The sequence below is a fragment of the Ascidiella aspersa genome, chromosome 7 (assembly GCF_963924565.1).
Source record: "Ascidiella aspersa chromosome 7, kaAscAspe10.2, whole genome shotgun sequence".
Lineage (NCBI taxonomy): Eukaryota > Metazoa > Chordata > Ascidiacea > Phlebobranchia > Ascidiidae > Ascidiella > Ascidiella aspersa.
Genome location: NC_139453.1, coordinates 546,549 through 564,321, shown reverse-complemented (window position 1 = coordinate 564,321; position 17,773 = coordinate 546,549). Strand labels below are relative to the sequence as shown.

The following is a 17,773-nucleotide window of genomic DNA, read 5'->3' as shown; positions in this document are numbered from 1 at the left end:
CTGTCGCCATTTTGGTGGCTCTGATGGCAGCCAAACCATTTACTTGGAAATCAACAATTTATAATGAATTTTACACATTAAGTGTTTTATTTAATCGCTGGAATTTCGGCACCGCCTTCCTGTTTTCCTAACCTACAATTAAACAATTATTATTCTGCCATATGCAGTCGTTTTAAGGTTATTTTATTTTACGACGCTATATGTGTAAAATGTAAAATGCCTTATGTTTTCAGTAAGGTATAAAAAGTTACTCGTTACATGGGAAAACTAGAATACGTAAAATAAGGAAATTATTTGCTCACCATTTTTTTGGAAGACATAATGTTAAGGTTAACTGTAAATAGCGACGAATTCACTAAATTTGTTTATTTCCATAAATTAAGGAAAATAAATCATGACGTCATTAACTCAAAATGTCGTGGGTATTATTTTAAGACAACGTGGCGCATCTGTAGAGGGCGAGTGTGTAATAACTCAACTTTCTTGTTTTACAGATGGAGCTTTTGGACCTGAGTTTCAACAAGTTGGGGTCACGTGGGTTGAGTTGCCTGGCAACAAGTGTAAGCAACATAAACCAGCTGAGGTTGGTGAGATGCGAAATCGCTGGATCCGATCTGCAACCTCTGACTGACGCCATCTCACGAATGGATCGACCGGTAAAATATAGAAGTGTGACGTCACTGCATGTTAATTACGTCATCAAGTGGCGACAGATTTTTTTTTAAATAAGTACGTTAAAAGCAGGGCTGCGGAATCGGACCCTAGACTCGGTAGAAAGTACCGATATTACGGGCTGATATTACACGATCTGTTTCTAGTTAGAAACCTTAATGCAGCCAAACACGTGCTTGTATCTAACATTATGTTGTGCTTATGTAGATGAGGGAGTTGGGCCTGGGCCTCAACGAGTTGGGATCGCAAGGACTCGCTTTCCTCCGAACTTGTGCCCACAATGTACAAGAGCTGGGGTTACATAGATGCGGCATCGATGAAGCTGATGTGGATTCTCTGCGCAAGGTAGCTTACAAATATAAGTGGCATGTAGCTGGAACAAATGCATATGCGCGATGTCACTGTTAAACTGACTATGACGTAACACTTGTCCATTGTGAACAAGTCATTAAGCACAGCGGCGTCAAACAAATACAGCAATACTTCGTAAGTGAACAAACAGAACTTGAGTAAGTTTCATCAGGTTCAATTCGGTTGGATCTTAGACCTTAAGATATTTGTCGTTGTAATAACATTAAATTCTACTTAATGAAACGCCATCTGCACTTAAATAAGAATTGTTACCAAACTAATTAGTCCCCTTAAGGCCTAAACTAAAAATAAAGAAAGAAATATTATTAACCTTGAAAAGTTATGATTTAGGAATGGGTATACATTTTGCTTCTTATTACAAACAACGATCAAGTGTTTTGTTTGTATTCTCACTGTAATTTAACTAACGTTGGGGTTGAAAACACTGGTTTTATGACAACGCTAGTCGTTTGTGGTGATTGGATGCCCCTGGGAATGGATACCCGGGGTATTTTCCCTCTGTACCCCAGTGTATGTACTACACCAGTGGTCGGCAAACTTTTTTTGTCGCGGCCCGAAGTTCTTATTTCAAAGTTATGGATGGCCCACTACGTAAAACCACCACGAAAACAGTGGCGGATTCAGGATATTTGGTTTTAGATAAATTATTTCACGGAGCCTTGATGCCAAAACACTACCATGCCATAATGTAAAACATAATATAAAAATTGAACGCGCGGCGCGAAAAATTTTGCGTCTACACACAGTTAAAGGTGGCAAAAAATATAGTTTGACAGGCTCTCAGGCCTAATTTGACACGTAGGCCTTTCCAAGCTGAGCCAATTACAAAATTCATGCCACACCAACTTTTAAAACAAAGTGCAATGAATGTATGGCTATCACGCGGCTCACAACTACATGATAACACCAAGCTATCTAAAAGTAACTCGCGTCCACTAAAAATGGCTCTGCCGCCCACTTTGGGGCCATGGCCACAGATTGCCGACCACTGCACTACACCAGTGGTTGCAAACAGTGTGGTCGCGGCCCCAAAGTGGCCTTGCAGTTATTTTTAGTGAGCCGCGAGCTGTTGTATAGTAGCCGTACATTCATTCTACAGTATTTTAAAAGCGTGGCTAATAATTTTAATTTTGGGTAATGTTTTTAGTATTAATTAATTTATGACTAAATTGTGACGTCATAAATCTCATTACAACTTGCTAGACATTGTAGAGAGCATTTCTTGTTTTGGCGCATATCCTTAAGCAGAGGGGTTGTTTGACCCCTTAATTGCAATTTCCCGCCTAGGTATAGTTGCTCCCCTGTGAGGCAAGTGAATCACTTTCGGTTCTAAGTTGTTGTTACAAATTGTATTTACAGCAATATCAGCGAAAAGAAATCTTCCGATGAAAAAAGCCAATCTTCCGATGAAGAAAACCAATCTTCACATGAAGTTGCGGAATCAACGCCAGAACCAGAAACAGAGCCGAAAAAAAGCAATATTCAATGAGGATCAGTGGGACAATACTGCTCTTATGACATCACAAGTGCACATTCACAGTTCCAGATTGCCAACAACCAAAACACAGGAAAAAGACAAAAGCAAGCTTCTGAGCTGGTGGGATTAAGCTGGCGATTCATGTGAGAATATTTGTAAGTTCTCCTTCAACGTAATATCCACTCACTGGCGCACGCAAGCCAATCAAGAGTTTAAGTTATTTGCAGCAATTACCTTTAGGTTAAACCTAAACTACAATGAGATTTGAAAATAGATTAAAAACATACAAAGTTTTTTTTTGTGTGTGTGTGAATCCATAAATATTGTTAAATTTGTTTAAATACTTTTTATTTAAAAATTTCACACAATGTTACCCATTCTTCCACCTCCTAACACTACAACCTCCTAACATTATGCTCCACACTACAACCTCCTAACATTATGCTCCACAATGTTTTTTTTTGTTTAACAATGTGTTTTTCCCTCATGCAAAGCAAAGTTTAATGAAGCAGCAAAGATGCGATTTCGCCAGATCATTTTGCTTTCCGGTGTTTGAATCTACCTTATTTTGTGTTGCACTTTATCTTTTGCTGATTTTACACTTTTGTAGTATTTCATAGTTCGTTTGTGTTTGTATTATTAACACGTTCAAATATTCCCAATATTTGTCCTCCTTGAGCGTTAGAAATGGCAGGAAGTCAGTAATTGCGTTTTTTTCCCACGTTGGAAGTTCACTTTTAAAATAACGACGTAAGAAAACATCAAAGGGAACACAGCAATATAACACACCCTAAACGTATAAATTGCCTGCTATTCGGTAAGTGTTATAATGAATGAAGGTAATTAAGTGACTTTTAAAATGTTTTTATTTTTATTTAAACTAATTTAAAGCCATTGCCCACATAAAAAGACAACTTAAACATAATTTGAGGTTTGTAATCACCAAAGCAGGTAAAAGGTCTTAATCCAAGGATAAATTAATTCTACCACTTTGGTGTAGGGTAGTGAATAAATCTAGTCAAATATAAAGGTTTTAGAAACCTACAAGAACTGTAAAACGAAATACTTTGCAACTTAATATAACTTATGTTTTTAACCAATTTACACAACTGTATTATGCTTATCTATGCTAAAATTTAAAGTTTTCAAATCGTTGATGCACATGTGTTGGGTAGAGCGCAGGCGTTTAATTCGCACAAACGTAAAACAATAATAGAAAATATTTAACTAATTTTTGAAACACCTTTTTGTTAACCAACCTTTAAATTAAACGCTTCTTTTGTGAAACCTTTAAATAATGGAAGAAAGCAAAAAACAAACAAAATAATGTTTACTTACTAGAACACGAAGAATTTTTAAGGAAAGTTATAGAATAATTCGCGTTATGCTGTTGGATACTGTATAAGATTAAATAAATATGAAAGTCCATCAACCTCCAGCCATTATACTACAAGGTTTTTATTTGTGCGAGTATATTTTCGTGCATTGCTGAAGAATTCCACAAACAATAAACTTCAAGTGTTTGTTGCCGTTGTCGACTTGCTCAGGGCAGGGGAAGTCCCCGAAGTGCGACTGCACAGCTGTGGCAAGTCGGAGTAGAGCAGCGGGTCAAGCGCGCTGGTGACTGGCAACAAGATGATGGCAGCGGCAGCGTAGACCTGCTGTGACATGCTGACACCTGCCAGCTTGACAAGTGCCAGGACAGTGACAGGTAGCCAGCAGGCGAGGTTGCTTGCCACTAGACGGAATATTCGTCTTTGCATGGCGATCGCTCGAGCTTTGGACTGGCGACCTCCTCGTTCTGTGATGAACACATAGTGTGAGTGGTTCGCGGTGGTTTGCATTCACTAGCATTGTGCGATGCTTTGTATTTGATTCTAATATCTGATGTTTTATTCTAAAAGCACATTATGATATAATTTTATGAAAATTTTCGTGCGATTTCGGTAAAAAATATTTTACTTTTAGCATTGGTCAAAAGTGGAAACGTTCAATTGGTTTGTGAACTTTGGCCGAAATGTGGAAATTACCTTTGTATTGGATCTTGGTATCAGGGCAGAGGCACAACACTATCCTTTCTCCATGTTACACACAAAACAAAACCCACACACACACACACTTCTGTGACAAGCGCATACGCAACAAATGCGTGCTTGTGTGTGCGCGCGTGCAAATCTAATCCAAACAAACCTTACCTTGCCCTGCCATCAGCTTACTCGCTTTTGTCGCTTTCTTGTAGATCATCGCGTACGCTATTATGACGTAGGCCATGGCCGCGAGGTTAAAAAGGTTCACGGCGGCGGAGAACCCTACAGCGGGGTCAGTTGGCCGGGGGAGCATGTTGGGGATACACACACTGTGGCTCCCGTAATAACCCACTTTAGAGAACCTATCACTTGGGGGGAAGTACCGGGACAGGAACCGCTCGATTGAGTCCCAGCTCCAATCTGACGAAAAAATCGACAAAAAATGTTCCGGGATGTAAAAATCGAGTAGGTTTTGCTGTGTCATCCGATCAAAGGAAAAGGTGAGGGTGACTCAGCAACATTTCTTTCTTAAAAAAGTCTTTTTTTTCTTGTCATTAAATTATTTCAAACCCTATCTCATAAATTAAGTTAAATTCCCCCAGAATATCGCCCCCGCTTCTATCGGACCCTATGCCCGTGTTATTATCGCATGCGGTTAATTGCGAGCGTTGGTCTGTGACGTCACAATTCAAATAAGTTGGTTAAAGTGTTTTCAACTTACCTCTAGGTGGCAGAACAGAGTCGTTGGCCAAAACGTGAAATCTCTGGATTGTTTGAACGAGCGATTGTTTCGTCACAATGTCGGAAGAATAGAAGGGAGAGAAATACCACACAGACCCGGAAAAATAGTCGGAAAACCTGAAGATAAAAATTCATTTGAAAGCTCAGTTTGTTTTTTGGATAAGAAAATTTAATTTGTTCCACTCATTTGAACTAGAGTAAAAAGCATAAAACATATTAAACAACTTTGAAACATTTAATAATGATCTTCAAAAATATATATTAGAAATCAAAATAATTTACGCGGGATTTGGATTTCTTCAGCAACGATGTGAAACATTTACTCTTAAACACCAAACAATCAAATTATTGTATTATCCAAAAGCTCTTTAGCGCCACAACTACGTTACGTCATCAATACGTTACGTCACAGCTCTACTTACATGTGCAACCTTGGGGGTAGCATTGTTGTGATGGAGAAAGCCCACCCGATGGCGCAGCAGAGCGCAGTCCGTTTAAATGTGAATCGTTTGAAGGGGAGATATACTGAGTGGAGTCTGTTTAAATGTGAATCGTTTGAAGGGGAGATATACTTAGTGGAGTCTGTTTAAATGTGAATTGTTTGAAGGGAGATATACTTAGTGGAGTCTGTTTAAATGTGAATTGTTTGAAGGGGAGATATACTGAGTGGAGTCTGTTTAAATGTGAATTGTTTGAAGGGGAGATATACTGAGTGGAGTCTGTTTAAATGTGAATTGTTTGAAAGGGAGATATACTGAGTGGAGTCTGTTTAAATGTGAATTGTTTGAAGGGGAGATATACTGAGTGGAGTGTGTTTAAATGTGAATTGTTTGAAGGGGAGATATACTGAGTGGAGTCTGTTAGTTGTAAACATTCACTCACAAGTTTATTTCAAGCAGCTTTTCACTGTGAGTTTACTTTTTATTGCTACTATCGACTTTTACCGGTTGTCCTTCTCAATGCATCCGGTTTACTAAGAACATGTGCCGTTATATTTGATCAGTACACCTTCTGAAAGTGAGATTAACGAAAAACGTGATGAATATTTAACTTTGAAACACGCTTTAATTAGGGTTTAGCATTTTCAGATTTAAATAACCTTAGAGGAAAAATTTTAAGAAGGTGTCTTTGGAAAGCCGTAGGAAACGGTATTATGTTTCTTAGTAAGAACTTACAGGAATAATTAATGGATATTAGTTTGTTTAAAAATTAAAAAACATTCTTTACCTTACTGACGTCATAATAGTTAGAATGACAACCGACGTTTCCGTGGCAACCGAATTAAGGTAGCCGAGATTCCGGCAGGTGTCCGACGTCCGCCATGTTTTGTCCATCTGACAATAAATGCCGGAGAACTTAACCGAGTGGACAGCCACCGTGAGAAGGTAAATCCCCGTGAGTAGATCAGCAACCGCTAGATTTAGAATGAGGAGGTGGTTGCTAGTAGCAACGCTGTTGACGTGCCGGTTCTGTGACGCTTGCCAGAGTAGCCACAGCTGGCGGGTTGCCACTGACGAGTTGCCTAATTACAAGCCAGTTCAAGTACAATTACGAGGTCAATTGCTGTTGTGATTGAACACAAGAATGTTTTTTCAATTATTTCTTTTTACTTCTTATTAATTAAATCCCAGTGCCATTTACTTTATTATATCAGCTCATATTTCTTATATTTGCCCAACGTACTTACATAAGTTCATGATATTATATATGGTCATGCTATTTGTATGACGTCATAACACTGACGTGACGTCATCATTGTAACCCACCAATAAGCGCGAGGAAGGCCATGATCCAGATCATGACGCGGAAGAATGGAAGCGCGATCATCTCACGAGCTGACGCGAAAATCGTCGCCATCGCTTCTTTGGGACACTCGTCGCTTATGTCGTCACAATCGACCTTGCCGTCGTGCATCGATGATCGCGGAACGAACAATGGCTCGCCGCCCTCACAATAGAAGTACTGGAACAACGTAACAATCGATTCGAATGGATTTTATTCGGTCGTGTTTATAGAATCGAAACCTATTATGTGAGGGTTATAGTTATAAGGTTTGACATAATCGCTGAATAATCCAGCTCTTCAGCATCCGATGTCTTTTCCCTTTCAAAAAAAATTTGTCCGTGATTAAATTAATTATGTATTAGTGAGTTGGGCGTGGCTTCAGAATTAACTTTCCAAAGCCAATAAAGTTTCCTGGGAAAGTTCGAAATTATTGTTGTTCTGAACGAGCAACGATAATTACAACAGTTATCGTACACTTGCTGCGATATTATCGGTCAACAACAATTATAGTTAAGTGTTTCTGCTTGTTTAGTTTTGATGTTTTTTAAACTAAGAAAAGCATCGAAAAACCAACCTCAGAACAGTTCAGCTCGTCACTTCTGTCCAAACAATCCAACGTTCCGTCACACACCTGTCTGACGTCAACACTGGTGATGTCATCACCTACGTAATGAAACGAGAAATTAAATATTCTTGGGAAATAAACTAAACAGCGAACACATTGGTGCAATGTATTATAAAATTGTCTGTCAAACACAAATACAAAATGTGAATAAACTGCTCAAAAGGTTGTGAATAAATTTATTTTATTGCAAACAAATGAATTGTTAAGAAAATAAATCTATTTAAAATTAAGACCACAAATATCAATCTGTGTTGTTTCGTTTAACTACAATCCAAGTTGCGGCTTAAACCAGCAATTATCAGTTCAACATTCCAGCTGCTGACACAAAATGGCGTCCAAACCGACCTGCGTCGCAGTTGAATCGGTGCGGACAGAAGGCTTCGTCCTCCCCCTCGTTGCAATCCTCCCTCCCATCGCAGACCGCTCCCCCCAGCAATCCGATCCCTTCTGACGTCATACCCTCCTTTAAACCTGCGAGTGACGTCATCATTAGGAGGCTGCATTATTGCAGTAGGTTACACCTTAAAATAAAGTAAATATTAAAACCTTGACAACTTTAAATACACATGGCAACAAAATAAACTAAGTCGTCGAGTTTAGTCGCCTAGTTAGTAAACATTTAGTAAAAAGTCATACTAATTATCACTTTGGGTTTAAAAATCATTCATATTTAAGTACTGACATCACACCCCAGTAGGGTGATGACGTCATACCGATTACATGATTACGTCACGTGCTTGCTTAGTGCAAGACTATATTCCTTAAGGCTCCTGATATATCGCTGATATGGAGTATGAAATATTCCAGTCACACCTCCTATGACGTCATACAGTATTGCTTGATAACGTCATGTTGTACGATATTATGACGTCACACACCTGACGAACAGTGGAAGCGCTTCTCCCCTCTCCACGACCAGTCTTTGGTGAGGTGACGACAATATCCAGCTGTTACGTCACACACAACCTCACACTCGTCGAACAAGTCTGAACACTCGGGTCTGCGTCGGACGCACAAAAGTCACGCCTCAGCTTCAACACTTAACCTTCTTGTCGCGTTGTGGTTTAGCACCCAAGTATAAAGTGGTTGAAAGTATGGTTTACCTTAAACTGGGACCCGTGGACCACTTGGGGGACGTGAACTAGTTTTGGGGTTTACGGTCTAATAGAAACCTTAGTGTATAACTTAAAATAGAAACTTTAGACTTAATTTAAGTTTTATGTTTGCACACAAGTTCCACCGGAAACAGCAGGTTGCCTCAGTCTAATTGTTTTATGTCTGCAGATTTAAATAATCCTTATAAATATAAAAACTAGATTTTGCTGATGAGCTTTCGGACCATAGTAAAGAATTTCCTTTCGAAGTTCCTGTTTATTTAAGTTTCTTTAAATAATTAAATCTTAATAAAAAAGAATGAAACAGCTGACCTGAGGTCACATTTGTTGGCGACCTTTGGCCTCAACACGTCAGTTCCGCTTCCGGTCGGGCAGGAAATGACGTGGTCGTCGACCCTATGACCTTTGACACAGTAATCCTCGTCTGCGTGTTGATACGTGGCGTCCTGTGAGTGGTTGACGCAATCCACGTGACCATCACAAACTCGGCTGAAGGGAATCCACAAGGTGTCGCTGCAGCTTATAGTTCCTGAAACAACGTTTTTTTGTGTTAAGTAAGAAATAATATGTTTCGCAAAAAAGATCAATGTTGAAAACATATATTTAGTGTTTCTCAGAACACTGGATTACAATGTAAAAAAAATGCTTTAAAATAAAAGCATAAAGGATTTTGGTTTAAAAGCTATTTTGGATCAATAAAACTAGGCATATTTTGTTTTAAAAGCTTCATTAAAAACAAATAAAGTATTTTAAGCCAAATTATTGATGTGAATTCATTAAAAACGCATCTTAGTGCGGACCCAGAGTGAATTATTGTGTTTGTAAATCTTTTAATTCATTATAAACCAAGTATTTTGTTTTAACCGTCTTTGTGTTTTTTCTGCGACCGCAGGCAATTGTCTGACTTAATATTCATAAGTTAAATCCTCCTCGAAAGAAACTTACTTACCTCGCGAACAGTTGGTTGTTACGTCATGAGGATCGCATATGACGTCACAAATGGGAAGTCGTTTCGTTTCGTCACAAAGGCATTCGTCGGACAGGTCGGGGCAGTCTATTATGTCGTCACAAACCTGGTGAATTGAAATTGTGATGGAACCATCCAAGCACCGGAAACACCTGGGGAGTATTTAGGGGATTACCCGGAAGTATTTATTTACTACGATTTTACAAAAAAACAAAACAAGAATACAAATGAATGCAGAAAATAAGGAATTAAGTTGGAAGCAGTGAAAAACATGAAATAGTTTTTGTAATACAAAAAAAAAATAATTTCATTGGGGACTAAAAAATGCAATGTTATAACCCCAAAAAGTTTCAAACAAAAATATATTTTTTACAAAATAGCGTCACGCTTCACGCTTTACTCAACAATACCAAACTTAATTCTACCTCCACTTGCCGTCCCTCATGCATACGTCACTGCTGTCTACGCAATCGATGACGTCATCATTCACCATGAGCTGGGGAATGACGCAATCACCGGAAGTCTTGGAAGCGTTGAGGTGACATTTGAAGCCGAATCCCGATATTCTTTCGTCACTGTCACCGTCACAATGGGACACTCCGTCACACAGGTTGTGACGTAACAAACACTTGGTCGGTGGTTTGTCTTAAAACAATGGAGGACAATTATAACATTGTGGAATGATTACATAACCAATAAAAACCATTGGGAGCAGATAGAAATATTCAAGATAAAACATGGCTGCGCAGTTAAATAACGAAATGAAACATTTGGTGAGGAAATGCAATTTTATCCCGAGTTTCCCAATCGTGGTTCTCGGACCCCTGGGACCACTAGTGTAATAATTTAATTATTCATCATATAAACTAGAAATCGTGGTTGCCATTGTGACGACAGCGATCTACCTTGTGACGTATTGTGACGTATTTTACTGACACGTGACCCGTGGTTGGTTGGAAGCGGCAAAACACCTTAAATATCTTCCTTAATAAAATCAACAAAACTTAAAAAACAATTTCTCACCAATCCCGAAAATCTCGAGCGCAGATCGATCCAAGATCCTCGCCCCTGGCATGACGTCATCATCGAAGAACCTCCCCTCGTTCCTGGTGACGTCACTGCGTCTGGGGGGGCAAGGCAGGGAGTCTGCGCATGCGCACTCGTCGCTCCCGTCGGCGCAGTCGGCCTTCCCGTCGCACCTCTCGCTCGCCATGACGCAGGTCTTGACGTCACGAGTGATGACGTCACTTCGCAGCTGTCGTGTTGCGTCATCACATGCGAAGGTTCGGTTGCAGCCGAGGATTTGTTCGTCGGTGCAATCCAACACATAGAAGGTTCTGGAAAGATTTGTTGGAAAAGCGCTAAGATGAAACTGGAAAGTTAAAAAATACAACAAAATAATTTAAAAAAATTTTAGAAAGGTAAAAAAATAAGTTTAATTTTATAAAGTGTTGTTTCCAGGCATTATATTAATGATAAAATATCTCCTCTGGTAATTTTATTGTGAACCAACTTTTCGGAAACCTGTTCAAGGCGAAGGAAAAACAAAAGATGAAATGAGCGCAATATTTACAGAAGAGAGGTTTTTGCTTAATATAAAAATTTGGATCCAACATTAGTTTTTCTAACTTAAGAAACTTTCTTTTCATGAAAGGTGATTTATTGCCCGTGTAAGGTAAGTCAAGCATAAAATCGGCGGAGTCGCATATAATTCGCGTTAACTTTCGATGCGGAGGGGAAACCGACGATTAACGCGCGCGTTATCGATCGAAAACAAAGCGGCATATCGCGCTTACTTCCTGCCAAATGTTTAGGACGTCCCTGATTTGGCGAGCACCGAAAACTAGCAGTGGATTTAACAGCATTTTAGTTTTCAAACAGGGCGTTGTCTGGTTTGCTCTGGTTATTACATCTGAAATCTGTTTAACTAATTTTTGTAGAAATATTTTAAGACTTGACTTTCATTAAGTTTTGTCGAATGACTTGTTTACAAAAATCCTTGATCATGTAAAAAAAAGCATAAGAGCCGAAGCTTTGGCTTTACCGAGTTCAATTTTCTCAACCGTGAAATAATTAAGTCTTCCATATATAAATAAGAAATGACGTCACTCAATTAAAACTTGGTGTTGAAATTGTCACCTGTCGTTCGACTTTATTGCGTAACTCCCACAATCGATTTTTCCGTCGCAAATCAACTTCTTGTCGACACACGTCTTTGTTTTCACGCAATGAAACATCAGAGCCGTATCTATGTCGTCACAATGACACTCGTCACTTCCGTCGCTGCAATCCTTTGTTCCGTCACAAAGCTGCCTTTGTTGAATGCATCTGAAAAGAATTTGTGGTTTTCAACAACAACTTTCTATTATTTAATCTTCTGCGGCAGGGAAAAGAAGAGAATAAAGGAAAAACAGAAAAAAAAGTTGGCCAACTTTTTTATGATTACAATTGTTTGGTATTTTTAGTAAAAAATTATTAAAAAATCTTTAAAAACAAAACTACCCCCCAACCTTTTGTCTCGGCAGAAAGCTGTGTTCGGACAATCACATTCGTCACTAGATGTCGCATCACGACAATCGTCTATTCCGTCACAAAGCGACGATTTCTTGATCGTTTTACCATTATGACGACATAAATGCCAGTCGCATACCTCGTCATCACCTTCCGCGCAATGTATTATGTCGTCACAGATGTTGGACGGTGGAACGCATTTCAATCCCCTATTGTGACGATAAAATAATGCGTCTGAATATGACGTCACAGTCTAGACATCCTTATTATTTTATTCCGATAACTAAATGCATTGTTAACCAAACTGTATCCCGAAACAAATGATAAGTACCGATACCACCCTAGTATCGGACAAGTACCGATACCACCCTAGTATCGGACAAGTACCGATACCACCCTAGTATCGGACGAGTACCGATACCACCCTAGTATCGGACGAGTAGCGATACCACCCTAGTATCGGACGAGTACCGATACCACCCTAGTATCGGATAAGTACCGATACCACCCTAGTATCGGACAAGTACCGATAACACCCTAGTATCGGACGAGTACCGATACCACCCTAGTATCGGATAAGTACCGATACCACCCTAGTATCGGACAAGTACCGATAACACCCTAGTATCGGACGAGTACCGATACCACCCTAGTATCGGACGAGTACCGATACCACCCTAGTATCGGATAAGTACCGATACCACCCTAGTATCGGACGAGTACCGATACCACCCTAGTATCGGATAAGTACCGATACCACCCTAGTATCGGACGAGTACCGATACCACCCTAGTATCGGACGAGTACCGATACCACCCTAGTATCGGACGAGTACCGATACCACCCTAGTATCGGACGAGTACCGATACCACCCAAGTATCGGACGAGTACCGATACCACCCTAGTATCGGACGAGTACCGATACCACCCTAGTATCGGACGAGTACCGATACCACCCTAGTATCGGACGAGTACCGATACCACCCTAGTATCGGACAAGTACCGATACCACCCTAGTATCGGATAAGTACCGATACCACCCTAGTATCGGACGAGTACCGATACCACCCTAGTATCGGACGAGTACCGATACCACCCTAGTATCGGATAAGTACCGATACCACCCTAGTATCGGAAAAGTACCGATGCCACCCTAGTATCGGACAAGTACCGATACCGCCCTAGTATCGGACAAGTACCGATACCGCCCTAGTATCGGACAAGTACCGATACCACCCTAGTATCGGACGAGTACCGATACCACCCTAGTATCGGACAAGTACCGATACCACCCTAGTATCGGACAAGTACCGATACCACCCTAGTATCGGACAAGTACCGATACCACCCTAGTATCGGACAAGTACCGATACCACCCTAGTATCGGACACCACCCAAGTATCGGACGAGTACCGACACCACCCTAGTATCGGCGAGTACCGATACCACCCTAGTATCGGACGAGTACCGATACCACCCTAGTATCGGACAAGTACCGATACCACCCTAGTATCGGACGAGTACCGATACCACCCTAGTATCGGACGAGTACCGATACCACTTGGCATCGAGTATCGGTTCCGATCCGATATTATCGGGCATTCTCAGCATATTAATTAAAATTCATTCTAACTTTAGACAATCAGCTTAATCTTCGCGCTAAAAACATCAATAAACTCACCAATTGTTGATCGATCGGTTGCACGTCATCGAACCATTGCAATCGCACTCGTCCCAACCGTCCACGCAATCAACTACGTCATCACACAATGACGTCACCGGTATGCACGTGACGTCACTCGACGGAGCGCTGGCGTTCTGTGGAAAAAATGACTTTTGCTGTAAATTAAAAGAAAATTCACCATTTTTAATGGACGGTTACAAAGATGTGACGTCATTGGAATTTTATATTACGTCATTAGAATAGTAGTGCAAAAGTTGTAAACATGATCTTTGACACTTACACCTTCGGTAGGTGTGTTATAGTTGTAAGCGTAGTCGCCATAATAACCGTCATTGGAACGAGTATCGGTGTTGGTGTTATAGTTGTTCGCATCGTATCCCTGTTGGGTGTAGGTGTTATAGTCATCACTTTGTTCGGGGGTCAAACATTTGACCTTGCCAGCTGGACACGAGGTTTCTGAACGGCATTGACAAGACGTTATCCTGTGGTTTATTGCTAAGTAGTAAGTATATTTAATATGACGTCACAATTCACATTCTTCCATTTTCATTTGTCAAATCAATTAATTTTCTTTCATATATATTTATATTTGCGGTAGAATGTTTTATAATGTTTCACCTTTGCCTTAGCCATTGTATAAATATAACATATTAAAGTTATATGGCAGTAATAATGTGCGAAGGTTTTGAAAAAGTTTTTTAACTTTTTAACATAAATGATGTTGAAATTGTAGAAAAGTGTTTATTTAAAAACCTATATAGCCGCTTCACCTATATACCCGTGAACAAGCATATCAAATCTAACTGGTTTCAAACTACGCTTTACTATAAATTATAAGCATAAATAAACAAAATATCTAACAAAACAAAACTGCATTGTTATCCTCATCGCGGCACAAAGCAAAATTTTACTAAACCAAAGTAAACAACACAACAAAAAAATAATAAAAAAACCTTACCTGCAGAATGTACTTCAGTAACCCACAAGATTATGGTGATTAATAGATAGAAGCTTCGAAGCTCAACCAACAGCATGTTGGAACATGTGAGCAACATCTTCAACCACATTCACCACTCAACCTCGCTCCAACTAATTTGACCGAATTATTCCAAGAATCCAGTCGCCTCATTCATTCACATCCTGGCCATCCAAGCACTGGCGGAAACATCTGAGCCGCGCGTGCCGTTTGTTAGCACGATTACCTTATTGTGACGTCACTGTTCAAAAGTGTAATAACCACGCAAAGCGCGGCTCAAAGGGATTAGGGATAAAATCTATAGAAATCATGCACTCGTAGTGGACAGAAATCTTTGTTGAAAGCTGTCACGTTTATTGAAATTGTTACGTCACAAGTTGCTTTTGTTTATTATTACGAAGCAAAAGATTTTCCGAACAACTTTTGAAAATTTTAAAGAAGAGGTTGTTCGTTTGTGGTCTTGTGGGTCTAGTCGTCCCGCACCCTACGGTTGGCAATTGACGACATATTTCGATATATTTAGGACTGATCATTTTGTTTTATCCTACATTACACTATTTCTTATTGCTAGTAATAAACACAGCTTTCTGTCAAGTACTTCATGTTTAGCCCAATAAAGATAATATTCGAAACAGAAGTTAATTTATGTGTTATTTACACTAAATTCGCCATCAACAACATCTAACTTATATCATTAACCATTAAAATGTTCTTCAATAATGAATCCAAAACAATGACGCGTAGTTAGATGATTGAATGTTCGGTCATGCGTGAAATTACTAATATCACCGATCATGAGACGCCATTTACACTTAATGGAAGAACTGGCGCGTAAAATAGTTGCAGAACAGCAGAAAATGATGCATTTAAAAATAAAGTAGAAACCGCCTTTACGAGTTTGACAAAATATCCTTATTTTAATGTTTTTGATCGAAGACTCAGGAACCTCAGGGATGGTGGGGAAGCAAACTGCTTTGTTGCAAGAATTTATTGTCTTTATTCACTTCCATTAAAGGTTTTCCAAATTCATTTATGACTCGCTGATGCCAACAATTTTAATGTTCGGTGGCTGTTTATACCTTTTTTCTTTATAGAGAAAATATGTCTCGAGATAGTCTTCGTGCGGTTCACATTAGTTAACATTAAAATGAATATCATGTTGTTATTTTCACACCGGTCAGGCTAACGTCGGATCTACGGCGTGAATGCGTGTGACGATTATTATTGACAACGATGCCTTCTGACTTATTAGCTTGTGCTTCTGTCTGTGTAGAAATCAAGCCCCCTAACCTCTACACGTTTTCATCTATTGCCCTTCCACCTTAACGTTTTCACTCCTAATCATTGATTGTTTTACGCATTATAATTCGCCCTAAACGGAAATTAATTGGTTAATTGCGACAACATCAGGACAGTCTTGTTATTGCTGTTTTGTGAAACGGTTGTATTTAGTTTCCAAGTGAGCTAACATACGTGCAAGCCGTGGCCCTGGGCGCCATTTCTAATGCACAAGGGTGCCGAGAGATATTTCAAAATCTTTAAGAATCTGATTTTTGCTCAACTCTTACATTTTTTTGTATAAGATTAGAGTGAAATAAATCCACTTAAACTTCGTACGTTGTGTAGAGTTGATGTGTGTTGTTCCACTTTCGTTTATTGTGACATTAAACTACATTACCGACGAACATATTTTGTAGCGGTGCCGCAAGCCATAAAGGTTGGGAACCACTGTATTACGGGCTTCGCGTTATCGTTCGTGCATGGAGCCGAGTTCGGCCTTACAATTCGTTTGTGCTTTTCCAGGTTTTATAATTTTAAAGTTTAGTTAAGTGACATTGTGATGCTCTGTCTACTACAATCGCGTGTTTCATCAACCAACGAAAAAGTAAAGAAAGTAAAAGGTGAAGGTAAAGTTTTGGCGTTCGTTCTTCCTATCGACCCAAGGGTGATCGAGAATATATCTGACTTAACTGTGGTGGCCTGAGCCGACTCCACTAGGAGACGCCACGAAGAAGGTAGGGTCTTCGTTCCTTTTTATTCTGGTCTAAGTGTTGGTTAAATGCGAAGATTGGCTGTTATCGTTCATTTGTCCACCGCCTAGCAAAACTCAGTTTTCGCGAGAAAAGGCATAGGTCTAAAATAATACGCATAAAAGTCCAAAAGTTTAAAATCAATTTCAACAGACATAGTCAAAAAACTAGATTGAAGTAAAGCAGGGAAGCGCAAAGAAAACCAACCTTTAAGTTTTGTTCCAACTGCCAGTTATACCTCACCTTATATGGATAAAGCAGATCAGAATACAGAAGTGTTAAGCTTCGAAAAAGTTGTGTTTATTGTGTGGCTGTTATTATATGACAACTTTCCGCTAGGTGTCAACAAAGAGTCATCTGTAGCAGCCATTAATTTTGTGAATGGTGGCGCGCGTGTGTACGACTTGTACATAAGAAGTGTGTGTCCGATATTAATAATTTTATAGAAAGAAATTTAGCCGAGTTTATGCAAAATGGTTTTGTAGTTTGGCTTCATTCCATAAGTTCGGAAAAGTTGTAAAGAGGTCCTTATAATTCACTTTTATACGCAACATAATTATGTGTTACATCAGTGGTTCTCAAACTTTTTAGCATACGGACCGGTAAAATTTTAAAACAAGTTTTGCGGACCGGTGGACCTTCAAAAATCAAAATCAACCCAAAATTTAATAACGCAACAGTATGCAACTAAACCACTTCTCAGCTTTCACATACAGCTGGTCCTAAAGTTTAACACTTAAACGAGTTGTAGCCTACTTTTAAACAGTTGGCCAAAACACTTGCAGCATTGT

General features: G+C 39.5%; 1 protein-coding gene across 1 annotated transcript; it reads right to left on the bottom strand.

The window, feature by feature from the left end:
• Window positions 1-4,035: 4,035 nt before the first annotated feature.
• On the bottom strand, window positions 4,036-15,031 carry LOC146137173 (uncharacterized). Its single transcript, XM_083393740.1, has 18 exons — window positions 14,935-15,031; window positions 14,257-14,432; window positions 13,974-14,110; window positions 11,921-12,094; window positions 10,805-11,118; window positions 10,207-10,426; window positions 9,764-9,933; window positions 9,127-9,343; window positions 8,578-8,699; window positions 8,045-8,170; window positions 7,649-7,737; window positions 7,056-7,251; window positions 6,517-6,811; window positions 5,712-5,825; window positions 5,270-5,406; window positions 4,712-4,968; window positions 4,592-4,595; window positions 4,036-4,316 (listed from the first exon to the last, which is right to left on the bottom strand). The coding sequence occupies exons 1-18, from the start codon at window positions 15,029-15,031 to the stop codon at window positions 4,036-4,038; spliced, it is 3,126 nt and encodes a 1,041-aa protein (XP_083249866.1).
• Window positions 15,032-17,773: the final 2,742 nt, after the last annotated feature.